At 40.6% G+C, this 26,844-nt stretch overlaps 1 protein-coding gene across 2 annotated transcripts; it reads right to left on the minus strand.

Moving 5' to 3' along the window:
- Positions 1 to 9,468: 9,468 nt before the first annotated feature.
- pcdh18b (protocadherin 18b) lies at positions 9,469 to 15,863 on the minus strand. 2 transcript variants are annotated; one of them, XM_053505634.1, is made up of 4 exons: positions 12,974 to 15,863; positions 12,456 to 12,511; positions 11,915 to 12,075; positions 9,469 to 10,754 (listed from the first exon to the last, which is right to left on the minus strand). In XM_053505634.1, the coding sequence occupies exons 1-4, from the start codon at positions 15,476 to 15,478 to the stop codon at positions 10,024 to 10,026; spliced, it is 3,453 nt and encodes a 1,150-aa protein (XP_053361609.1). In that variant the 5' UTR covers positions 15,479 to 15,863; the 3' UTR covers positions 9,469 to 10,023. The 2 variants fall into 2 exon arrangements, with proteins under 2 accessions (XP_053361609.1, XP_053361608.1); XM_053505633.1 differs by having other exon boundaries at positions 12,456 to 12,544; positions 12,974 to 15,862.
- Positions 15,864 to 26,844: the final 10,981 nt, after the last annotated feature.

Below are 26,844 nucleotides of genomic sequence, written 5' to 3' on the forward strand. Positions count from 1 at the left end.
ATATTACAACAACATCATTCACAACAGCCACGATTCATTTTCTTCACACTGTGACAATTTCACATCCGCAGATAAGAACAGAAAATAAGCGCACCGTGGTGCCACCTACCTGCTCCTCTGTTAAAAAATAAATAAATAAATAAATAGACATATTTCTAATAATTACAGTAAATTTATAGTATTATATAGGGACTTTGGGCCATATGGCGGTAACAGTCTTGTATTGGAGGCTACACCAAAGTGCTGCTCACTTCTCCATTCTGTTTAGTGTAAATTAATTTTTCATTCATTTCGTCCAGCTGTAGGTTTATATTCTATGTTCTAATAAACATACAATATACACAGTGTGACGTATTGTGACACGCGTTCAAGTCAAACCAGGAATGACGATCCCACCCGGGGTGCCTCAGAGCACACTCCAACCGCTGCCGTGAACATTCAGTGGAACGTCCGGTCCTTGAAATTCAATGAATAACTTGGTGCCAACTTTTTAAGAGACTTTTCAAGTTCAAGTGTGAACTGTACACACAATCATTCACCAACACCAACTCATCTGGGAGTTATTGCCACATCCCTGTACAGTCCTGACCTTGCTCAAAACTTTCTCTATGTGTTTGGTCAATCATTAAAGGAGTTCCTGGGAGGGCAGTATTTCAGACATGAATCAGACAGCAGAAAAAACTTTCTACCTTGATGGTATCCAAGCACGATATTCAGCAGACGCCCTTATCCAGAGCGACCTACATTTTTATCTCATTATACTGTACATCTGAGCAGCTGAGGGTTAAGAGCCTTGCTCAAGAGCCCAGCAGTGGTAACTTGGTGAATGTGTGATGGTTTGAACCTGGGACTTTTCGAACCATAGTCTGGAGGGTCTTGTCACTAGTTTCTTTATAATAGAATATACAGTATCTAGAATTATTTTGGAGTAACAGAACCAGGAAAATTTGGGAGGAATTGTAAATTTAATAATAATAATAATTTTTAGTTTATGCAACTCGTACTCCTGGTTTAAATCAGAATATAGATATGAATATTTAGAGCGCTAAAGAGATAGGCATGTTCTCCCATTGCAAACCTACCATATAAAAAAAAAAGCGACAATTTAAATTATTTAAAAAATCTTCTAGCTTTTGATTTTATTCAGAGAACTGTTTTCACCATCCTAGTTCAGGAGTCAGAGTGAATCAGGATGTCTCTGATTGACAGCAGCTGAGTCCGGTTGGATTCTGTGATGAGCAATTCCGTCTACACGGAGGAACAGCTCTCCTACCTGAGCTTCGAGTTCACTGCAAAAATATCTAAAACATGACAGGAGAGGAGGAATATCTGGAGTCAAAGGCTGTGTGGTCACTCTGCAGGTACCGGCTCATGTGAGGGACTTTGGGCCATTGCACAACCTGCGGCTTTACCACAAGAACACACACACACACACACACAGAGTGTGAGAGAGTGTGAAAGAGAAAGAGAGAGAGAGAGAGAGAGAGAGAGAGCTGCAAAATGCCACTGAGCGGCTGAGCCTGACCGGGTCACGGCAGCCTGTGGAATATCAAATCCTCTAAAATCACAGAGGCAGAGGAGAAAAGCTAATCAAACATGCAGCACTAACGTCAAAAGTAAGAGAGCAGCATCATCATGCTCCCGGGCTGCCCTGTGACCTCTGACCCTTTGACCTGTACAGAAATGGGGTGAAGGAAGAGCCATATCGGATGAGTTCAAATATTAATCAATAAGTGCTTACATTTTTTGGATCTTCATTAAAATGCCAGAAAAGTTAACAACACTTGGTTTGCATTGGTGAGCATTATCACAAATATCTGACTCCATCAGAGTAAACCAGTTCTAATGTGGACCAGTCTGTATTCTAAAATCTTGTAATTTAGTATACATAAGTAAAATAAGATAAAAAACAAAACAAAAACCTAGTCTCAGTAATTCCACTAGCTAGCCTATTTTAGCCGACTAGCTAGTCTCTTTTATTCTTTAGCTACTGTAGTCTCTGTTATTTCACTCGCTAGTCTTTGTACGTTCATGCTAGGCTAGTTTCTGCTAGTACATTAGTTAAGCTCTAAAATCAGAATCAGAATTACTTTATTGATCCCCGTGGGGAAATTCTCTTTCATTACAGAACAAACTCCTGATGAAAATAAAGATTTAAGAAGACATGTAAAGATGGTAGAGAAGATTTAAAGAAAAATAAAACAATAAAGTAATTAAAATAAAAATATATACAAATAAAAATAGAATAATATAAACATAAAAATAAAAATAAAAATAATAAAAAAAATAGTCAAATAACCAATAAAATACTGCACTACTTACTAGTTTCTCTTATTTCACTTCTGTTAGCTAGTTTATGTTACTGCAATAGTGAGTCTAAAATTTAACTAATTAGTTTCTCTTATTTCACTTAGTAGCCTCTGTTAGGGCACTTGGCATCTTCAAGTAGTGCACTAACTAGCCTATGTTACTCTACTGGTAACTTTCGGTTAGTAATCTAGTTACTCTAACTTTCCAGTTTCTGTATTCTTTATAAGTATTCCACTAGCTATTATTATTATTATTATTATTATTATTATTATTATTATCAGTTCACAAGCTAGTTTCTGATATCCCCAAGTTAGACTATTTATTTCAACTTTCTGTTATTTTACTAGGTAGCCTCTGTAAGTCCGCTAGCTAGTCTCTCTTTAATTCCATTAGCTTTCTTTTCTTAGTCCCCCCCCAAAAAAATAAATAAATAAAATATGCATGCCTTTGAATTCTTAAGGGAATCTGTGTTGCTCTTACTTGTTACCAGCAGAGCGTTCAAATCCCACTAAGTGAAAAAAGTGTTTACAGTCCTTACGTGGTGGTTAATATACAGTAAGGTTAAACAGTTTAACCTGTTTCTTGTAATTTAGTTTTATTATTTATTTAGCGATGGCACTCTGCCCATGGTACAGTTCAGTTGTACAACATCGCAGCCATGGCGACGCCACCTTGGCAACCAGCATTCGGGGGAAAGGACCTGTGTGGCAACACACATGGAAATTTACACAAGCGTCCATTCTCTCACTCATTTTCATGCACTTCGGTCTGTATGGGAAGTTTCAATAACCTGATAAAAGCCTGCATTAGCATCTCATTCTCTCTCGCTCGCTCTCTCCACTGCTTTCTAATTAGCCCAAGTTTCATTTCTCCACCTCCTCCTCCTAAAGAGTGAGATTTACAAATTTATAGAAATGCCTACAATGGGAAAAGACGCCTTCGTTCAAAGCGTGCATTAATTTCCAGATTTTCATACGATTCATGGCGTACGCTGATTTCGCCATTCAGTTAACGGGGGCTTGGATTATACCAATCAGCTTTCACAGCACCGAGAACATTTCCAGCGCTTCTTATTCTCCTTTTCTTTCCTTCCTCAGCCGCTCTACATGCTTTTAGTCCGTCTGCTCATGAATAGCTAAGCCAACAGGGGAGCTGATTTTTCTGTGTATATGAATGAAATGGGCAAAAAAAAAAGGAAAGGAAAAAAAAAATGCAAGGAAGACACATGTGTAGAAATACTGCCATCTGGTGGCAAAGAAACCATCACAGCTTAGAGCCACATCCGAGGATGCAGTGGATACTGTAGGTTGAATTCTGATTCTGATTCTGATTGGTCAGGACGGATGTGGATTAATTTGTCCGAACATCAGCTGTGGTAGTTTTGCAAGTAACACTCATATTAATATGCCTAAAGAAACACATTTGTATTTGAAACTTTTTAATTTGCCGATGTGCTGACGTTTCTAGCCAGGAGATGTTTGTTTATCATTTATGGAAGGAGTCACCAGTTCCAGAATTTTGTACTAGTTGGGTATAAGTGTAACTTTAAGGCTGTTTTAAGGTATTTACATATGAAAGATGTAAATGGGGATACAGGAGATTTTTTTTATTGTGCACAAAAACTGATTTTATGCATTATATTTACGAGTGGGAAATTTAAAAAATAATTTGTTTAATTCAGAGCACCTATTAAACCCATTTCAGCAGAGATGACAGAGATTATATATGCTATAATTTGCAGTGCTTGCAGTTTGTGTTTATAATCTAATCCGTATGTGAGCAATGTTTTCGTCTGTAGCAGCAGTTTGCATAAACCAGGACTGTATTTTCTGATTATTGCTATCTGAGCTTAAAAAAAAAAAAAGTTTCAGAATCCCATAAATACAGTATTTGGCTAAATATGTGAACACCTGACCATCAAACCCGTTTGTGCTTGTCGCACATCTCAGCTTCAGTCCTGCTTTGCTTTTATAAAGTGCTCTGCTCTTCTCTTCTGGGAAAGCCTTCCACTAGATGGAGCATGGCTGTAGGGATTCATGTTCATTCAGATACACGAGCATTAGCTGAGCTCAGGCATTGATGTTGAGATGTTGAGAAGTCTCCAGTTCCAGTTCATCCCAAAGGTGTTCAGTGGGGTTGAGTTCAGTCAGGGATCTTCCACATGCTACTACCCATACAATGCAGATGGATGGATGGATGAATGGATGGATGTAGTTTCAGCTCCCAGTTATTTTTTTTTTGCTATTAAATGCATTGATTTCAAAATCACCACTTGCCCATGACTCGATATCATGTCACATATTATAATGAATTGCTGCATAGCGGTGAATTCCAAAGTCAGACTGATGACAAAATACAGTGACGCTATAAAAAGGCACAGAACAGCCAGTGAGTTGGTACCGTAAGGCCATGAATAACAGCAGTTAATTACACATAGTTTTTTTTTGTCACAGTCCTGTTGATGGTTAGCGCCCTGCAGTCATGTGACATGGTGCTGAGCTGATTCGAAGCACACCATGGCTGTTTGTGATAAAATCCTAGTTGAGTGTGTTCATGTGCTAAAGTAGCTCACTGTAACCACCCGAAAGTGCTACCGTAATTATTCTGTATGTCTCTGTGGGTTTCCAAAGCCCGTTGGCCAGCTGTGACTGGCCAGAATCGAATGTGCAAGGCCACGAGTGACCAAGAATGACCGTGAATAGGAAACATATGGTGGACCTCAGGCAAAAGTACAAATTACAAAACGCAGCATGCTCAAAAAACAAACAAACAAACAAACAAAAAACACTGAAGCTCATGCTGGTGAGTGATGGATCACTACAGGTCACTCCATGCACACAAGCCACAATCTTGACATATGAGTTCTCAACGTTCATCACTATTGGCAAATGTTTCCGAAAATGGAAAAACATGGTGTAACTGGGCCTGTCAATACACAGCTCTAGGTTTTACAATATACTGTATATAAGTCTCCTGGTAGGGTTGTCAGTCTGGTCGTGAGAGGTTTTCATTGGGAAATTGGGTGGGATTTATTGGCACTTATAATTGAACTTCGACAAGTTTTGGACATTCCTAGTCTCATTAAATACAGTTTTACTGCCCAATGAAAGTTCTGCATAAACAAACAGACAACCAAATAAATAAATAAATAAATAAAGTGTTTGCTTCTTCTTTTTTTCTTTGCATTGACAAAGTTTGACAAGGAGGAATTCTTAAAAAAAAAAAAAAAAAAAAAAGCCTATCATTAGCTCCATTTACATGGACCCTAATGAGAATAACAGCCCAATCAGAATAAAAAACCCAACGTGTAAACATCTTATTCAGAACTATCTGACCTGATCTGGCCTAATGGGAATGATTTTTCTAATCAGATTAAGAAAAATTCATGAATTTGAAAATTCATTCAGTAACAAAAGGTAGCAAGATTAGCCGTGTAACATTTTAACATGGGGCTCTATGGGGATTGGCTCATTTTGGAAGCCAGCTCCTAGTGGTCCTTCGATGAAACTGCACATTTTAGCACTTTCACATCTGGACTCATTTTTCAGAACTCTTGTTCTTCACCTGCATCACTTCTCTCTCTCTCTCTCTCTCTCTCTCTCTTCATCATTTACATCATACAGTATAAACTCTTTTGTCCATGCTGGGAAAACTTTACAAAGTTTACAGTGACTGTTACAAAGCATTCCTTTTTCCATAATTTTGCAGAAATATCAACAATTATACGCTGTTCTTTGCTTAAAAAAAACCACAATTTTTTATCGTTTTCTATTGTTTTCTATTTTCGAATCATTCATTTATTCATTTTCTATATTGCGTATCCAGTAGAGGGTTACAGTAGACAAAGACTGCAGCCAATCACAAACACACACACACACACACACACGGGACTCCAATAAGCCTAATCTGGTTGTCTTTAGACTGAGGGTGGAATGCGAAGTACCTGGAGGAAACCCACCAAGCACGGGGGGGGGGAACATGCAAACTCCATGCACACAGACACTCGAGGCGGGAATCGAACCCTTGACCATTTCTCTAATCTGTTAATTAGGTCTTAGATCATGTCAAGTCCCCGTGAACAAGCTGTTTAAAGTATAACACATTACACCAATCACATTACATGTAATTTATTTATAATCCTGTCATTCAAGTTACATTTTGTTATACACACACACACACACACACCTCCTAACCAATCAGATTCAAGGATTGAACCATGCCAGCCATGAATCTTTCCTCCTCTGCGAAGAGCTCACCATGGCGTGTGCCGGTGCTGATGGTTATGATTAGTGTGTTATTGCTGCGTTTAATCTTCGCTCACTGTCATCATCACTGTCACTGTACATTTCCTCCTATCAGTATGACCAGCTGCTCCCATCAGCACACTCGTTGCTAATGGTGTTATTAATCACGGGGACCAGGCGTACAGTAGGAGCGTAACGATGGCTTCCGAGGCTCGGTGTGGCTCCGGCTCGGCTCTTAAACACAGGTGACCTCGGGAATCCTTTCAGCCCGTCCCGCTCCAGAGAGCAGCGTTATCACGCAGCCTCGTTAGCCCTGTATAATGAGGCGGATTAATATGCGTTCGAGATCGTACAGTGCTTCTAATCACGCGGTTAGTGCTTTCTAGCAGCCAGGTTTTCTCTGTTCTCGGCCACAGCGATGGCGCTCATTTGGCCTAAAGCTCATTTTAGTAATTAACAAACAACATTAACATCTTTCACAATGTTCTAAGCAGCAGCAACAACGGAGAAAGAATAGAATCATGATTACCAGTCTTACACAAAAACACACACACACACACACACACACACACGTAATCAGGCTCATGTCACACGCTGGCTTTTCTAGGTCGGTTAATTGGTGTAATTATGTCGACTCTCTGACTCGCCCAACAGAATGAAGACGCCCGATTCATCTGTTCTCTCTAATGAAGTGTGTGTGTGTGTGTGTGTGTGTGTTGGTAATACTTAGTATTATTGACAAAGTAAATGAATGAGAATTGAGGATAAAAGGATTTTTTTTGTTGTTGTTGAATTAATCTATTTCCAGATAAAAGCTGCTTTTTGGAAGAGAAAAAAAGTAAAATAGCTAATAAATAAAAACTAAACAAAACAATTAATATATATATTGTGAAAACTATGTACAAAAATATATGTATAAGGAAAAAAGGAAAATCATGAAAATGTAAAGAAAATATAAATATAAAAAATGAGAAAACAGAATAAAAAAAAGAAAAGACCAGATACAAATAAAATAAAATAATAATAATAATAATAATAATAATAATAATAATAATAATAATAAAGATGGCCCCTCCCACAACCCACACACACACACACTACTTGTGTTTCTGTGATGTTTTATCAGGGAACATCTGCGTTAAAGCCGTCCAGCTGTTAGCCCGTGTGTGTGTGTGTGTGTGTGTATTTCTAAACAGCTGTGTTTGTCTGTATTTGTGTGTGTGTGTGTGTTCGATGACATGCCAGTGACAACAGTGCTCTGCAACTGAGTGTGGGGAATTAAACATGGACAATCTGTGTGTGTGTGTGTGTGTGTGTGTGTGTGTGTGTGCGTGTGTGTGTGTGTGTGTGTGTGTGTAAATTATACTTTTGTTTTTTAAAGTATTTTGGCATGATTGAACTGCTGCTGAAATAGTATGTGTGTGTGTGTGTGTGTGTGTGTGTGTGTGTGTGTGTATGTGCATGTGAGAAATAGAGGGTGAGTGTTTAGTTTTCTCCTTTTTTCCCTGTATTTGTTCATGTCAAGGCTGCATAATGAAAAACAAAAATGTTCAAGCAACGTTTGACTTTTCACTTTTTCTTTTCGTTGTTCATCGATTTTCGCCTCGACCCTGTTAGACGGAGTTTCAGCTCGCTGATTGCGGATTAAAACATGAAAAATACAGACATTCAGACATGAAGAAAGTCAAACATTCTTAAGCTGACTAGATTTTGGCTGGAAAATCTTTTATAGGTATATTGGAAGGGAAAGCGGAAAGCATTGGCACACACACACACACACACACACACACATCTTTTAACCTTGACTTAAAAAAAAAAAAACATTTGTTTTTAAAACTAACAATATAAATAACTGGAATGTCTTATTAAATATTGCTCTTGTGTTAAAAAATCGAATGTCCAATATACGATCAGTAACGCTAACAGTTAGCAAAAATAAAGCAACTTCATGACTTCATGATCAGACTTTTTTTTGTTTTGGGGGGGGGTTCGATTCCCGCCTCGGCTCTGTGTGCATGGAGTTTACATGTTGTCTCCGTGCCTAATGGGTTTCCTCCACAGTCCAAAAACATGCAGATTAGACTAATTGGTGTTCCCAATTGGCTGTATGTGCACCCCATCCAGGGTGTACCCCACCTTGTTCTGGGATAGGCTCCAGGCCCCCTGTGACCCTGTACGGGTGAAAAACAAATATTCGCTTGAGATCTCAAGTTTCACTCTCGATAACTCTCAAGATCATGGCGTCTCATGGCGTTAACGATCACGTGAGCACAGATTTACGTGTTTAAAAGTAGATTTCATATAACCGGAACATAGAGTTAATAATTAAATTTAGGTGTTTTAATCAGGGCCCTAATCCCCAGTGGAGGGAAATACTTTCAACTTTGTGGCAACAGTTTAAATTTAACATTTGCTTGCTTAAAGCTCTGTGGGAAAAAACAAAACACAAAAAAAAAAAACCACGTTGTTATTACACTCTCATGCCTCTAGGGGGCTCTGATTTAACACGTTTCAGATATCAAATCAACACATCAAAAGAAATCTCATATCTCTGTTTTTTTCTTTCTTCTATTCTTATAAAAGAGATATTTCATATTTTTAATTTTACATTGTTAATCTTTATATTTCTGTGTGTCCACTTTAGGTTTCATGACTTTGAGTGTAAATTTTTTCATGGTAGGAAATTACATTTTTAGTCACTTCCTAGAAATGACCAGCAGGGGGCGATAAGAGCGAAGGTGAAGATATGCTGTAAAAGGGATATATACATATAAAGGAGATATATATATATATATATATATATATATATATATATATATATATATATTTACACACACACACACACACACACACACACACACACAAACAGACGCAAGCAAGTTAGAGGCCATGCATGATGAGGACAGGTCCGATTTCTTTTTCTTTTTTATTTATGTCATAAACCGAGCTTGACACAATACATCAAGAATACACCGTTATAAATACGAAACCCTAACATGCTCCCCTCCCCATAACACAATAATCTCAATATACTTATATTATATATGTAACAACATAAAAATGTGTTGGGTGGTTTTTTTTGTTTGTTTGTTTCTCATAAATAGGACTATTTACATCAGCATGTCAGCCTTGATTATTTTCTCAACATGCGTTCAAAATATAAAAATAAAAATCTGATTGCTTAGGTTTATGTACATGGTGTTTTTTTTTTTTATAAATATAAAGACTACAAATTGTATTTTTAAAATACAAAGATAAATACACTCACATTGTGTACACTGTGTCCCAAAAAACAAAAAGAAACATGGAAATCCATACATCATTTGGATAATTAGCATTCACAAAACACGTGACGGTCAGAAATGCAACTTTAAGGACAATTGCGGGTCTCGGATTTTTTTTTTTTCACTTGTTTCTTTTAAATACCACTTTTCGCACATTGTGTGTTCATGTCCAGCGGTATCGGGTTCTAGCTTTGCCGCACGTCCTGCAGGAGTTTGTTGATCTCCGCGACAAGCTCGCTAGCGTCCATGATCTCGCTGCGGCTCTCGCAACGTTTGCCGTGCAGCACCGACTCAAGCTCGTCCTCTTCGTGGTTTTCTGGAATCTCCTCCATAGCCGGCAGCCATTTCGAACAAGAAGCTGACATCGATAGAGGTGTGGTAAGGGGCGGAGCCGCCAGGGAGGTAGTCATGTGACTGGCAGGCGCGTGGCCGTGACCTGGGTTCTGGAAATGAGTGTTGGCGGCCCAGGCTGCCACGCCGTGCTGATAGGCTGAAGCGGCGTTCGCTTTACCTGGCAGGTGTCCCTTCCTCCTTTCAAGCGACCCCGCCCCTACTGGCGCTCTCTCCGTCTCATTGGGCTCGGTGTAGGCGTCAAGTGATGAAGGGAGGAGCCTCTGGAAAACGCTGTTCATCTCAGAAAGCAGAGATGTGGTCCCGCAAACGTCCTCGTCTTTCTCGCCGTCGCCCTCTTGGCCTTCCTCTTCCTCGCTCTCTTTACCAAATGTAGAGAAGCTCTTCTTCCTCAGGGTGGACTCTCCTGACTGGGAGGTTTCAGGGGCAGGAGCCTGCTGAGGATCTTCCCCAGGAATGTAAAGATTGCTCCGGTAATCGGCTGAGGCTTGCGCGGACAGCGGGGGCATCCAGCACTGATCGGAGTGACCCAGGACGCGGCACTCTTCCGTACACAGCTTCATCGCTAAGCGCACCACGGGAAGAAAACAAATAACAAACAATTCACATTAGCTTGCTTTGTTAATTATTTCCTCAAACTGACTAAGGGTCCTTCCGTGAAAAGGACGGCACGTTTGAACACGGCTGCCTTTGTGCGAGACTCGTCTTTTCCTCTCAAGCCTTTAGAGAAATGAAATGATTCAGATAATAGCTAATGCGCCGTGTTTTTTTGCACCGCCTCTGAACTCCATTTAATTCTCTGAGTGCACTCACTAGCACAATATGCGTAAAACCTGGAACACCAAATTAATTCAGCCTCTTAACCATTCAAATAAGTCTGTTTACAGCCGAACAATGGAATAAAAGCTCTCCCGCTCGGGCTGCCTCGCTTTCTGTCTGCCTCTTTTCTCTCTCTTGCTCACTTTCCTCACCATCCCTTCTAAAGAATATATAATTCAAATCAAATATGGCAAATTATAACCTTCATTAAACATGCACGCTGTTGCTTCGTCACATCCCAGGGACTTCATTACGGGCCCATTAGCTTTGAAAGGGCCATTTATAATACATCTTAGAGCTAATAAAAACAAAATCTGGTGCATTTGCCAAACCTCAGCAAGGCATTGATTTGGGTCTCGCTCACATAAAAAGGAAAGATGCAAAGATTAAACTAGGTAGATTTACAGGGAAAAATTAGCTTTTTCAAGAACTAATTAAAGTTCATGCGTAACTGTGTTTCAAGATCCAGGCAAGTATTATGCCATTAAAACACAATTATCAGTGAAACATCTAAAGAAAAAGAAGTATGCAGTGTGCAATTCAAAGAGATGGACTGAAAAGCACACTATAATCTGGAGATCATGAGTTTGAATCCCAATGATCTCATGAACCTGGTAATGATCTGACTAAGAGAGATGGTATAAATCTCTCATGTCACGTGTATAAAACAAGGTAGTTTGCATTTCCTCTGACTAGGTTCAGCTAGATAGTGAAGCCATCCTGACGAGTCTTGTGCCCAAATGGGAAGAAATTGGGTTAAACTTCCACAAACATCCATAAAGGCCATGCTAGCTGGATTATGCTGCATCTTATAGTAAATAACTAACATGGACAGTAGCTATAGTGGCTTCAGGCTAAAGATTGGAATGGATGGAATGTTTAAAAGATCATCAATTTATGGTTTACCTGGATGTAGTCGGTGCTGTCCATCAGGAGTGAAGACCTCTCCAAATGCCTCTCCCAGCAACGGAGACTCTCTTCCCATCTCACAATCACTGTCTCCGGCCTCACTGTCCCCTCGACCACTGTCCTTCAGACTAAACTTGTCCATCTCGTTCAGCGCATACCTAAATAAAATGAAAAAAAAAAAAAGATTTTTTAATTTTGTAAGAAGTTCATTCAAGTTATCCATGGACTCATGCACATCACCACTACAAAAGCTCATGTACTGCAATGCAAGGCTATGAACTTTTACTGAACTTTTTTGTTAGCCTCCATGACGAAGCAGCAAACAATAAATCAATCTGTATGGAGCAGGTGACTTTATATGAAGAAAAAAAAAAAAACATGCTTTTTCCCTCTTTTAACAAAATGGAGGCAGCAATATAGGGTTTAGGGTTGAGCACATTTCACTTCCCTTAGGTTCCTTGAGCTCTGAGCTGTCTAACGCCCAGTCTCGAACCTGGGGGAAACTATAAGCACGAAGGGCTGAAAGGCGATTGGTTACCTGTAGCTCCGAGTGTATTTGTTGCCACGGAAACTCGGTCTGGGTTGGTACTGGCCCTGATGAAGTATGGACAGAAGCTGTGAGACTTGCTATCGCCGGACAGGAAAAAAAGAACAAAAAGGGGGAGGGGCAAACAAAAAACATGGAAAACGAAAAAATGAGTAATGGTGGACCAGACAGCAATGCAACACACAGCGGGGAGGTTTGGGGGGGAGGGAGGTATGGACGAGGGATCATGCCTTATGGATGGGTTAATGGATGAAAAAAAATGAAAATACTCTATGCACATACAAATAAAAGTGTACAATGGTATATTCATAGCAACAAACAGAATTATAAGGATTCAATACACATATAACAAGTTAAGGGCAACATAGAAAGATAGTTAATTTAAAAAATTTTAAATACATTTTTTAGAATGTAGGTTAGAGATACATTAGTATATGTGTGATGGGTTATTTAAATTGTTATTTATTAAACACACACACACACACAGACAGACACACAGAGACTCTTACCTCCACAGGTGGTGTGGCATGAGCAAGCTCCAAGGCGAAGTTTTCTGGCACATGATTAGAGGAGATGGTCACAAGGCTGTTGAGTGATTGCCGGCTGTGATGGCTGTGCCTGCTGTCAGGGGCCGGGGACCCTGAAGGTGAGCGTGGATGTGCCCTCACAGGCAGCGTCCCATTCACAGTGGGCACCAGTGTGATATCACCCTTGTGTATCTGCCTGGACGGTTTCTTGGGGTGGTTCTGGTAAGTGGACTCTGCTACACGGCAGTTGTAGGAATGACGAGGGTCCTTCTGGTCTCGAGAGCAGCGCGTCGCAAACAAGACCATGACAAGCAGCAGGACACCGCAGATAGCGCCCAGGGAGATGATGATGATCATGGAAAGGTCGAGTGTGGCCTGGCTGCTGGAATCAGGCATGATAAAGTGACTCTCAGGGTGGTCTCGTAACAGGATATGAAGAATGGCACGAGTAGAGAGTCGCGTAGATGCCCCACGGTCCTGAACCAAAACAGCCAGGTCAAAACTTTCTCGTCCCACAAAATCCACACTTCCATTGGTCCTGAGCTCACACCTTCGTGGTTCCATTAAGAACAGCCCCTCTTCATTTCCACCCATAATGGAGCACGTCACTTCTCCGTTGGCTCCTGCATCTCGATCGGTAGTCTTGATGACCGTCACCAAGTGCCCAAGTTCGGCATGTCTCCAAAGTGGCACATCGGCTGTGTGGTTGCTGAGTGCTGGTGCCACAATTACTGGCGCGTTGTCATTCTCGTCAAGAACAGTCAAAATGACGGTAGCATTGGCACTAAGTGAAGCCCCGCCTCCTCCATCCTGCGCTTGAACAGTGAAGGCCAAACGGCCCACCTCCTCACGATCAAAGCTCCTCAGAGCGTATACAGCACCATTGGATGGGTCGATGGTCACATAGGTGGACATGGAGGCCCCCTGAACCGTGCTTTCCAGGATGGAGTAGGTTACTTGACCATTGGTGCCCAAATCTGGATCAGTGGCTGACACTGAAGTGAGATATGCGCCAGGTGAGTTGTTCTCAGACTTAAAGATCTCATAGCGGCTCTTCTCAAAGCGAGGCGGGTTGTCGTTCTCATCCTGCACTTGTACAGTGAAATGTTTGATGGTAGACAGGCTAGGAGAACCCCTGTCTTCAGCAATCACCGTCAGGCTGTACTCAGAACGCTTCTCACGATCTAGCGAAACATTGGTCAGGATCATATAATTGTTCTCATAGGTTTTCTGGAGCCGGAAGTGTCCATGGCCGTGGAGTTTGCACGTCACTTCTCCATTCAGACCAGAGTCACTGTCATCCACGCGAACCAATGCGATGAAGGTGTCCACCGGTGCCGCCTCTGAGATGTAGGCCACCTCCTCCTTCCCCTGCGTCATCAGGTTGATATTAATTTTGGGCTTATTGTCATTTACATCCACCACTTTAACAATGATCTTGCAGTGGCCTGGAATTGAGTTAGGCCCCAGGTCCTGTGCCTGGACATCCAGCTCATAGGACGTAGAGGTCTCATAGTCTACCTTCTTGATTAAAGTGATCTGTCCAGTTTCAGAATCAATCCTGAATGTCTCAAGAATCTTAAAGGACACGTGGCTGCTGAAGGAGTAGATGATCTTGCCATTGGTTCCTTCATCCGGGTCTGTGGCGTTCAAATCCACCAGGAGCGTTCCAGGTGGAGAGTTTTCAGGAAGGCTGACAGAGTAGGCCTGCTGTTCAAACACCGGGCTGTTATCGTTGGAGTCCAGAACGTTGATTTTGAGAACCGTTGACCCAGATCGTGGCGGTGAGCCCGCATCTGCTGCACTGAGGAGAAGTTGGAAATTAGATTGGCTCTCCCTGTCCAGCTCTCGCACAACAACCAGGTCGGCATAGCGGGCACCATCGGTACGGGTCCGGACGTCGATGCGGAAGAAGCCGTTCCGTTCTAGGGAGTAGGCATGGAGGGCGTTGTCACCCACATCCGGGTCAGAAGCAGCGTCCAGTGGGAGACGCGTCCCCACCGCGGCGCTCTCAGAAATCTCCACGGGCACAACCGAACGGGCAAACCTGGGCGTGTGGTCATTCACGTCAAGCACCTCGACCTGGACACGGAACAGCTGGAGGTGTTCAGTGGGCAGGATGACGACATCAAACTCGAGCGTGCAGTTCGGGTGGCTGCCGCACAGCGCCTCCCGGTCAATCCGCGAGCCCACACTGATCTCCCCGTCCTCCTCGCGCACGGCGATGAGCGGCGCGCTGCCGCCGGCGTGCATGGCGCGGAAGCGCGGCGACACCGAGCTCGGGAGACGCGCCAGAGCCCCCGCGGCGTCCTCGCGCACCCTGCCGATCACCGTGCCCACGCGCTGCTCCTCCAGAACTTTGTACTTCAGAGACTTGCCGGGTGGATCGCGCGTCACCGCGGCCGCCGGCGTCACCAAGAACCCGAGATGCAGGAGAGCGAGGAGGGCGCGCGCGGCGGCTCCGGTGCGAGGCTTCATCTGTGCCATGTGTCCAGGGAGAGGGAAAACCAGTAATAATAACAATAATAATAATAATGCGTAATTCCAAACCGGATCTGTGGTGTTACTTCCTCTCAACACCGGAGCATGTTAAATCCTCGCGCACCCGTTCTGCATCGGTCAGATACCGAATAGAATAAATAAATAAAATAAATAAATACATAAATAAATACAAGTCCAAGGGTTTCAGTCTTCCCTCGGCGCTTTAAGTATTCCTCGGAGAAGACATCAGGAGCCGGAGGTGCCGCGCTTCAGCCCCGACTCCAACCGAATCCTACACACTACTACACCCGGACACTTTCTTTCCAGAGTGAGAAACTGTGCCTTGTGTGTGTGTGTGCGCGCGCGCGCCTCTCTCTGTGTGTGTGTGTGTGTGTGTGTGGGTCTGTGGGAGGCGCCTTGGACTGGAGAGAGAGAGAGAGGAGAGGAGAGTGTGCGCGCGTGTCTGTGTGTGTGTGTGTGCGCGCGCGCGCTCTTACGCGCCGTCTGCGACTCTGGCGCTCAGGCTGCAGCTCTGAAAAGCGCATACAAAAGAGCGCGCGCGCGCACTAACCCCCACCCCTTGGACTCACACACACTTTCTCTCAAACCCCGAAAAAAAAAAAAAAATCTCAGCAACTCAATACCCCCCCCCCAACATGGGGAAAGAAGAAAGAAAGAAAGACAAAATGGAGAAGTGTGCTGCAACAGTAAGGCTGGGTTGCAACAGGGCCATGATTAAGAAGAAGAGAGAGCAGGCTCCCCAAAAAAAGTTTCTCTTTAGACAAAACACATGCAAGGACATTCTTTCTGTTTTTCTTTCTTTTTTTCTTTCTTTTAAACTTTTACTCTCTTTTTCTCTCTTTTACAATACACCTTGTATATATATATATATATATATATGTGTGTGTGTGTGTGTGGGTTTTCATGGCCTGTTTACAACGGACTTTATGAGCTTGGTGACAATGAGGCCTCGACTTAAGTCGGGCTGCTGCATTAAACACACAGCGTTCATTTTTACAGTGTGTTTTATAGATTGTTATAAATGTTGGAGAATGATGAGCTAACTGAAGACTATTCACACACACACACACACACACACACACACTCGAGCACATGCACTATGACCGTGGAGAATTAGTGATGAAAAGGATTCTCCTGAAACCCCCCCACCAAACCCCCCAGCACTGAGTGAATGAATGCTCTTCCTCGCAAGGGTCAAGCTGCTGAGCATCTGCCTGATCTGATTGCTCCGAATTTTGCGCTGGTGATCATCTCGTGGTAACATTTTATACTCAACTGCAAAATCCGGGGAATGTTTAAATACAGTACATGCAGAGAAAAATTGAGGTGTTAAATGAACCAAGATTATCAACTTTCCCGAAAGAAGATCCTGATTTCTTTTTTTTTTTTCAAAAAGAGAAAAAAAAACTAATTAAATGCCAAAAATAATGAACGTCATTGCATAAAAGTCTGGTCAGGAACAAATGCGTGTGTTAAAATGACTACTCAGCCAATTAAACCTACCTCACATCATTTTTTTTTCGTCAAGGCTGAGCTGTCAAAGTGTATTAAAGGCAGAATTTTGGCTCTGGAGAGCCTTTAGAATCTGATGCGTCCTGGTTTTAAAGTCTGAGGTGGTAAAGAAACCCAAGTAGTTCACTAGTTTTACTATTATTTAACATCAGCGTTTGGTGAATGCTGTTGGAAACTTTACAGGGTCTAGGGACATATGATTTTGGGGGTTTATTTGTAGGGGGGGCAGGGAGGGGGGTATTTGGGGGGGGGGGGGTCTTGGGGTATACCATCTGGAGCAATGCGGGGCAATGCAGCTTGGACCAAAAACCATCTGTATTTCAGTCAGCATCCAGACATGTGATAGACCGGAATATGTGATGCTTTTTACATAAGCTGAACCTTTATATAAATTGCTTTTATGTGCAATTAAATAAAATGCATATAAAGGAGGTAGTTCGGTACAATGCCGTATGGTTCAATGGAGCTCGGTAAGGCCGAGGTTAAGCAATGAATAAATAAATTAACTAATTAAAAGTTAAATGTGAATTGATTTAGAAAGGCACTTGTCCTTCAGTGGTTAGTGAAAAGCTAATCTTAAGCAGCTAACTAGATTTTTTATTTCATTTATTTATTTTAATTCATTTTTAAAAGAACTATTGATGGACAAGTATCTGTTATTAGTTAATATTAAACACCTTGCACCCTTCCCTTATCCCCATAGCTGAAATAGAGCCAGTTTCCCTCTTGGCTCACTATTTTAACTGACTTTTCAGGTACAATGTTTATCTAATCTCTACAGGAAGCCTAATTCCTGTTCCTGTTTCCACGTTCTGCCGATATGTTTTCTAGGCAATTTGCATTTCCCTTTCAATCTGACCGCTCTCTTTAAGACTTCTCATTACATACCGCCCAGCAAGGAAATAATAAGTTGGTCCAAAGTCAAATAAAATCAAGATAATTGTGCTGAATTAGAAGCTTTTTCACACCAATTGGGAGTAAACCAGACAGCACGGGTGCAACTATGGTGAAGTATTGTTGTTAATTGTTATCATTGTTCTAATTGGATGGTTTTAATGTAGCGCAGCAGGAAGTAAACAATACAAACTGCACCACAATTCAGGGCACCACATGTACCATCACCGGCAACATCAGCAGATGTTTAATTGCACACGATGGTGTGGAGAGCAGCTAGCGTAGCAAAGGAGACTTCACAAATCAGTGCATTAGCACACAACTGTTCCTGTTTCCTCTCTCTGGATATCGTCTTTCACGATCGGCTAGCCTGGTCTGAGCCGAAATTCAGGACAGAGATAAGACACGTGCTTGGTAAGTTATCTCGGGGCACAACAGGAGGGCCGAGGTTAAATAAATAAAAGAATGTATATAATAACACATTGAACGACACATAAAAAGGTAAAGCCAATATTAATGATACAGTAGCTTTCATAATTAAAGTTATGACATTTAATTTAGTAGAAAAGTTCTTGACAGAAAGAAAAATAATATGTAGACTTATTTATTTATTTATTTTTATATAAAAAAAACACCAGAAAAGTGCTAATAAATGCCTGAACCAAACTATACAGCAATAAAAAAGTAATATAAACATGCATAATAGGGGGGAAATGAATATAATTACAAACTCATATTGTATTTCTTACTTGAATAATTAAAAAAAAAAAGTATAAACAAATACTTAAAAAAAAAACCTCTAAAATACTTTGACAGATGAAAAAAAATACATCATGAATAGTTCTGGATAAAGTTACATTGTACAAACAATTAAGTATTAAATAGTAAAAAATTAATTACTAGTTAGGGAAAAACAATCATGAATTTCTGAACAAAAAAACAGGAATTCCTTAAAATGGGACATTCTTTAAAAAATACAGTAAAACAATAAAAAAGTAGCATAATATAGACTTTATTTATGACTCTTATTAAGTACATAACATTAAGTACTAAATCTGATGAAGGCTGTTTAAATGTGCACATTAATAAGATTAATATTACTCGATGTTTTTTAAGTATTAATTACAGATTTGCTTTGTTAAATCGAGGTTTAGGTGTAGATTCAAAAAATAAAATGCCCTTAAAGCAGCTTCACAAGGCAATAAAAATAGACCAGGTACAGTATGAATACAGCAGAAGGTATAGCAAATAATATGTTTTTTTTTTTTTTTTAAGGGCTGAACAGCAATAAAACCGTAAAACAAATAATGAAAATAAATGCCTGAACAAGAAGACCATAAAAATAAGTAAATGAATAAAAAAAAAAGAAAAAAACTTTCCAGTAAACGCATTTTTCTTGCTAATTACATAAGGGTAAGTGCATATGTCTGATGCAGGTAGTTAAGCAGTACAGGTCTGCTCATAAATAAGATTTATATTGTGCTAAAATCCGGAGATAATTAAATAAGGACACTCTCATATTAAAATTCCTCTCATACTCACGTGCCAAACTTTCCATCCAGTGTATTTGGCACAGTCAGGGCGCGTGTTCAAGCATAATCAAGTTATCAATGGACTCGTGCACGCGTTCTGTCTTTCTCTCTGTCCATCACCCTGTCTCTCTCTCTCTCTCTCTCTCTAAAACCCATTTCCAATGTGTGAATCTTCACTCGAAGATGTAATGCCATTACAGCACTCTAATCCAATTTCATGCTCAAAGAAGTCCAAGTCTGCGTGTTTTTATTAAACTAACACACACAAAGCCGTGAAGATGTTTGATCGAGCGTGATCTGGTGTAAAATCTGTAAGGATTCAAGCAAGGTTGGATTTCGTTGGATTGCATTCAATTGAATCGTACACTAGGGACAAACTAAGGAGGCATCAATACTGTTAAAAAAACACAAGTACAAGTAAAAGTACTAGCGTTTGGGGTTTTTTTTGTTTTGTTTTTTTGTTACTGTTGGTTTTCTTGGTACTTGTTGAAACTCATTTTGTAATGTGAACCCTACTTGGTGTTAATCAATCAAGGACATCAATTAGTGTTTACTGTTTGTGTACAAGATTTTTTTATTATTATAAATTTAGAGGGTTCATTTTAAAGGCGGTGCATTCGCTAGCTACCTTCATCAACTTGACTAGCATAAGCATCCACTGAAAATAAATATGTTTACTTTTAGGTTAGAAAACCACAGCTGTACAGAATGACATTTTTTGTTCATTATTATTATTTTTTTTTTTATTGATTTAAAAAAAATCCCCTGTTGTTGCTGACAGATAAAACCAATATACTGGCTGACATTTTTACTTATTGTTCCCCGAAAAAAGCGTTTTTTTTTTTAATTTTCTATCAATTACCTCTTCAAGCTAAGTTTTATGTTTGCGCTATTTTAAAGCTACCTGTAACATAGGATGATGCTCTATGTTTGCTCTATGATTCTTTCTCTTGATCTTTTTTTTTTTTTTACCAGTTGCTACATTTTGCTTTGGTTTAAGTGCTCTCATTAACCATGAAATCCGTGTTGCAGGGAAAATTAGCGCTTTACGTTGATAACCTGCGCGTATGCCATGCTGCAGAAAACATAGAATGTTAGCTAGTGAAAGTTTCTTTAAAATAATCAAACTGATTTAGGATTTCCTATAGTAAGATTACAATAAAAAAATATAAACAGTATAATTATTAACCCTGTTTCTAGATATTGTCACTAGGAACACGCTTTAATACTAAGATTAGCCAATGGAAATTGGTTTCAAATGGTTAAAATTTGGTAATAATCTTATATCATCAGTATCGATGCATCCTACGATTAAACCCTGAGCCTTGTTCTCACCCTACTGCTAATTCTAGCTTGTTTTTTTTTTACTGTTTAGATCATTTCATGAAAGCATGAGATTGTTTAACATAACAGCTCAATCAAATGAAACCAACACAACTTCACAAATCAATTCCTCCTGACTGTTCCAACAATCGACTTTCAGCACCCACTGTCCCTCACTAAAGGCCTAAATTGGTGCAGCACTAAACAGGCATCATGTCCAGTTCAAATAAATAGTTTTACAGCAGAGCTTAAAGTGGGCTAAGGGGTGAAACATGTGCACTGGTTTGGAAATCTGGCCCAGTCATATGTTCAGTCAGATGGCTTCCTTTAGAGAGTGTGTGCTGCCGAATCTGCCCCTCCTCCTCCATGGGAGAGTTAAACTTTGTCATTGAAATGAAAACGAGGGATCAGGAGCACAAAGGGAGCACGGCAGGTGGGACGTAGCCGATCCGCACAAGGGGGACGTGTGGAAACCGGAGGGGGCTGAAATGGAGAGCGGCAGCAGCAGCAGCAGGAGGAGGAGGAGGGCCATTACAGCGGAATGCTCCAGATCACCACTGGGGATTTAGGAAGGGGTGTGGGGGGGGGTCAGTCTGGGGGGATGGAGGTGGGGGGTTAGGGGGGTTGTTTGTAAAGGCACGCGAGCATCTGCCACTTACTTTTCCCTCCTCCTCTTTGCAGAACAATCTCCATCCCTCCATCCCCCTCGTCTCATAAGCATTCTGCTTCAGTGCAGCGCAAGGGCGACTTTTCTGAGACCTCACACTCCTCAATGCTTTATTGTTATTCATCTGAACTTTTTTTTTTTTTTTTGCAAGTCAGATTTATCGCGTGCATATGGCACGTGCGTATACGTGCCCTGTAGATGAGCCCTGTGTCCAAGTGCACATGGCTGATTTGACGTGATTACACAAACCTGTGTTGTAATAAATGATTTTATTGATATTTGGGAATGGTGGACGAATCAGGAGACATGTTTTACTTACGGCTGAGAAACGGGACCCTGTAAACCAAAAACTAACTAATAATAATAATAATAATAATAAAAGTAATTATTGCCTTGCTTGTACAGTAAATTTTAGGCTGTTGCATTACATTCTGCTCACTTCAGATGACTTTATCAATATTTAAGTTACTTTCATCAGGATTTCTTCATGTGAAGCTGAGAAGTTACGACGCGAGCAGTTTGGCCTTGTGTGTGTGTGTGTGTGTGTGTGTGTGTGTGCTGAGGTGCTTCTGGGATCGAAGGAATTGTTTAGATTGGTGATGAACTTCAGGTTTCAGCTTCAGGAATGCTAAGGAAAGATGATGAGAGAGAGAGAAAAGAAAGAAGGAAATGAAAGAAAGATATATATGTTTAAATAAAAAAACAAATATAAAGCTTAAAAAGAACGATAGAAAGAAAAGAAAATGACAAGAAAGAAAAAAAAACAAATATAAACAAAAGAAAGAAAGAAAGAAAGAAAGAACTACAAAGCTGAGATTTATGGAAAGAAATTACAAGAAAAAGAAGGAAGAGAAGAGAAAGAAGAAATATATGAAAATGTTTGAATATGAAGCTAAGAAAGATAAAATGAAGAAAAGAAAATGACAAGAAAAAATTTATGAAGCAATAAAAATAAACAAGATAAGCTGTAAGCTAAGAAAGGAAAGAAAGAAAGAAAGAAGAAGAGAAATTAATATAAAACTAGTAATGAATTTAAAATAAGAATGAAAGATAAAGAAAAATAATAAATAAAGAAGGAAAGTAAAAACGTTTTTACATATGTAGAAATAAAAAAAAAGGTAAAAGAAGATCCAAAGTTTCTTTCCAAAGAGAATTTTTTTAAAAGTGGAAGGAATTATTACGTCTCTTGAACTCTGCACTCTGATTGGTCTAAATGTTTCTGCACTATAGCGATTCTACAGTAACGACGGGACTGATGCATGCTCAAAATCAATCAATCAATAAATAAAACGGTGTGTAATCACTGATGATGTGAAGAAAGGTTTGGTTAACGTTTCAGGAATGAGTCTCCAGTTTTAGTGCAGGATTCGCCGCTGTCACGCAATGATTAACTCCATCCTTCATTCCTGATTAGTTTCCTAAAAGGGCACGATTCCAGTGTTGTGTCTGCGAATCAACCCTCCCCCCCAAACACACACACACACACACACACACACACAGTTATATATACATAAACATAATATATAAATATTCAGCACTTCAGTTCTTGCTGCATGTCAGGAAGTTGATTTGCGCGGTGAACTCGGCGAGCAGTCGGCAGGCCGGTGTGTGTGTGTGTATGTGTGTGTGTGTGTGAGAGAGAGAGACGGCGGTGCAACATCACACACTCGGTATAGCGGCGGAGTCGAATGCAGTAAGCTCATCACCCAAACATCGCTATCAGCTCCTGCAGATTCGCCCTGCTGCATGCATGTGTGTGTGTCAGGGTGTGATAAAGTGTGTGTGTATGTGTGTGTGTGTGTGTATGCTTGAATGTGAATGGGGACTTTCTGACAGCAGTGAGGATGCGCATGTGTGTGAATGAGGGAAAGGAAGTGTAATTTCATGTGTGTGTGTGTGTGTGTGTGTGTGTGTGTGTGTGTGTGGGACCTCCCCATGGCCTCCTTCTCCTCCTCCGTCTCCTGTGCTTTGTGTCAGAAGTGTGCTGCTCATTAAGGGGCCTTCGAGGGGCCTCTCACACTTCCAGAGTTTCCATTTTAGGAGACGTGTGCAGGTCATTTCAGTACTGCGTGTGTGTGTGTGTGTGTGTGTGTGTGTGTGTGTGTTTACAATCCAGATCCTGTTACACAGGCCGTGACGTAGACCAAACCCATGGACTGCCCTGATCAGTTCCTGCAAACCAGATCTCCCTCCAACGTTCATCACCCCTCTCTCTCTCTCTCTTTCTCAGTCACTCTCAGTCGCTCTCTCTTTTTGCTTTCCTTCTTTCTTCTCTCTTTATCTTCTCTCCATTATGCTCCACCTCATTTTCAATCATTAACCACTTTTTTCTTGCTCAGCTGTATTTCATTCTTTGTCCATTCTTCCACACTTGTCCCTCTCACATAGTTCCTTCACTATAGTTCTGTCTCAGCTTTTTCATTTTCTTTCATTCCTTCTTTCTTTGTTTATTTCTGTCTTCTTCTTTACCTTCAACATAGTCCTCCTTGATTGTTCTTTCTTTCTTTCTTTCTTTCTTTCTTTCTTTCTTTCATGCCTTCCTCTTTTCTTATATATCATTCATTCTTTTAGTCCATAATCTTTCTTTCTTACTTTCTTACCTTCTTGATTTCTTTCTTTTTCATATTCTTTCTATGCATATCATTCCTTCTATCACTACTTTGGCTCTTTATTTCTGTCATCCCTTTCCTTTTCTTTCTTCAGTTCAGATTTCCTTCTTATCTATCTATCTATCTATCTATCTATCTATCTATCTATCTATCTATCTACTAACATGATCCTCAATATCACCACTATTATGAGGATGAAGAAAAAGATGATGATGATGATGATGATGATGATGAATCTCTTCAAAACATTCAAACATGCAATGATAAGATCAGAGACAGGAACTGAGAGGATTTATGTTACTAGTTCAAGCTAATTTTCCGGCAACTCAAGAGATGATGTGAGCGGTGTTGACATCATATTTGTGCAATGGTGTGTGTGTGTGTGTGTGTGTGTGTGTGTGTGTGTGTGTGTGTGTGATTCTCAGGCAGGAGTCAGGAGTCTGTGTATCCTGAGCGCTCCGGATCATGGAGTTATGTCCTTGAGAATAAAACTCTGGACTGTGTGTGTGTGTGTGTGTGTGTGTTTGTGTGATCGAGATTCCCGTCCGTCTGGCAGCTGTCGCCTCGTCACCCGATCGCCTGTTTTCGCAGCTGTGTGATACGTTACTCCAGCCTGTGTGGCTTAAGGCCGGGTCTATCTGATATCAGCCGCACGGTGCAGCACATTCACTGTGCACTCTTTCATTCTCTCTCTCTCTCTCTCTCTCTTTTTCACTTTTTGCTTTTCTTTTTGATCATTCACTCACAGCTGCTTATCATATTTCATCCTCCTGTCCTCGCCTTCGGCCGTTAATTCTTTCTATCCTCCTCCACTTCGTTCCTTCATCCTCCTCCCCTCACTTTCTTCCCCTCTGGTCTCACCCTTTCTTCACTTTATCCTTTCTTTCTCTCCTTCATTCTTCTCTGCTCTTCTTGTTTAATGTTAGTTCATGCATTTCTCCTTCTTTTTCTTCTTCCACTTCTTCTCCTCCCATTCACATTGTTGTTCATTCTTTCTCTTTTATGTGATCTTTTTGTTTTTGTTCTCCTTCACCTTTAATGCATCCCTTCTTCCTTACATCTGTTTTTTTATCTCCTCTCCTATTCTGTCTCACTTCTTCAGTTGATTTGAATCTTTCCAAAAACTTTTTAAGCCTTTTATAACTCCTTAAAATCTTTCATCCCTAGTTTTTCTTATTGTTTCTCTCTTCTTTGTCTGCTGTTTTTTTTTCTTTCTTCCTTGTTTGTCTTTGTCGTCTCTTGTCTTGTATATACTTTCTTTTCTTTACTGTTTTGTTCTTGCTTTTCTCCTTTTTTCCCCCTTTCCATCCTCTCCTTTCTTGCTCACCCATTCCTCTTACCCTTAGCACTGATTTTGAATTCTATCTTCACCACAGTACCATATCAACATGCTAACACACACTAACACACACTTACACACGCCGACACACACCAGCACGTGCTAACCCATCGCACAAATCCTTGGAGCGACCCATTGTTGCTTGCCGACACACTCCCTTTCTCAGGAGCACAAAGACACACACACACTTCTGGAGGCAGCGTTGACTCGGGCATGTGTGAGCGACTCAGACGTGACATATATCAGAATGGGGGAAGTTCTCCCAGCATCCCCTCGCTCGTTAACTCCTTCCCTCTCGCCGTCTGTTTGGCTTGGCAGATGTGTGCGGCCGGTAGGAGGGGAGTCTGGCCGGTCGGAGTGAAATGGATTCCCAGCGTCAGGGCCATTACAGTGGAAACTCGGAGGAGTGAGGGATCGGCTTTCACCAAGCGGCACAAAGCTGTTCTCAGCCCCCTCCAGCTCTCGCTCAGAGCTCTCGCACGTTTATTATTTTTATTTTTTTATTTTTTATGTTTTTATATCTTAATGTGTTACTAACGCTGGATTTTGCAAGAGTCTCTGATTACACTTCAACCTGTTTAGTTTTACGTCCAGTAAAGACAAATAAGGGGTTATGAATAAAACAACAACAACTTAAAAAAAAGTTTCTTTTTACTGTGTTTCTTCTCGTAGAAATGCATTAAAAGTTTCAGATTTCTGTTTTTTTGAAAAGAAATTCACATTTCAGGACTTGTTATTGTCAGAAATAGATTTTAGACGTCTGATTACATGTTTGTTCGCTGAGTACAGAAAATCAAGGTTTAATGTTAAAAAGAAAAAAATCTCAGGAACATGTGTTTCAAAAGATTTGCTTGTAAATTTCTCCGAAAAATAACTGGCAGATTTTCCCGTCTTCGACTTTTTAGATGTCATTTTTCCTTGCAATTTTTACATGCATGGAATTTTCAAGGTTAAATCTTACATTTCTTTTTAAACAAGTTTTTTTTTTTTTAACTTGGATGTCTTAGGCATCTCCAGAATGTGTGTTAATGTTCCAGCTGAAATTTGTAGCTTTACATGAACTGCACCTGAGCACCTAAAGGAAGTGGACTTTCCTAACCAATCTTAACCTCCTGGGACCCAAATGTCCTTATATGAGGACACAACATGACATTTTCTCCCAATTTCATAGTCTTCATATATACATCCTAATATAAAGATTGTTAGCTTTGGTTCTCTTGCAAAACTACTTCCTGGTTGAAGACATTAATAAAATTTATAGTCATCAGCTATGAATAAAGAAAACAGTCCACGTTTCAGGCGGTAAGAACTTATCAAGTATTTTAAAACAGTTTTTCAAGATTTTCCGTCCCACATTTCCAAACATATTAAAGAGTAAAATATACGCAATTGTGTTCATTCAATGATGACATCCTCAATATTTAGCAAAAGAAAACAATTAAGAGCTGAAGAAGGCCTTTAGATTTTAGTTGTCA

The sequence above is a fragment of the Clarias gariepinus genome, chromosome 10 (genome assembly GCF_024256425.1).
Source record: "Clarias gariepinus isolate MV-2021 ecotype Netherlands chromosome 10, CGAR_prim_01v2, whole genome shotgun sequence".
Lineage (NCBI taxonomy): Eukaryota > Metazoa > Chordata > Actinopteri > Siluriformes > Clariidae > Clarias > Clarias gariepinus.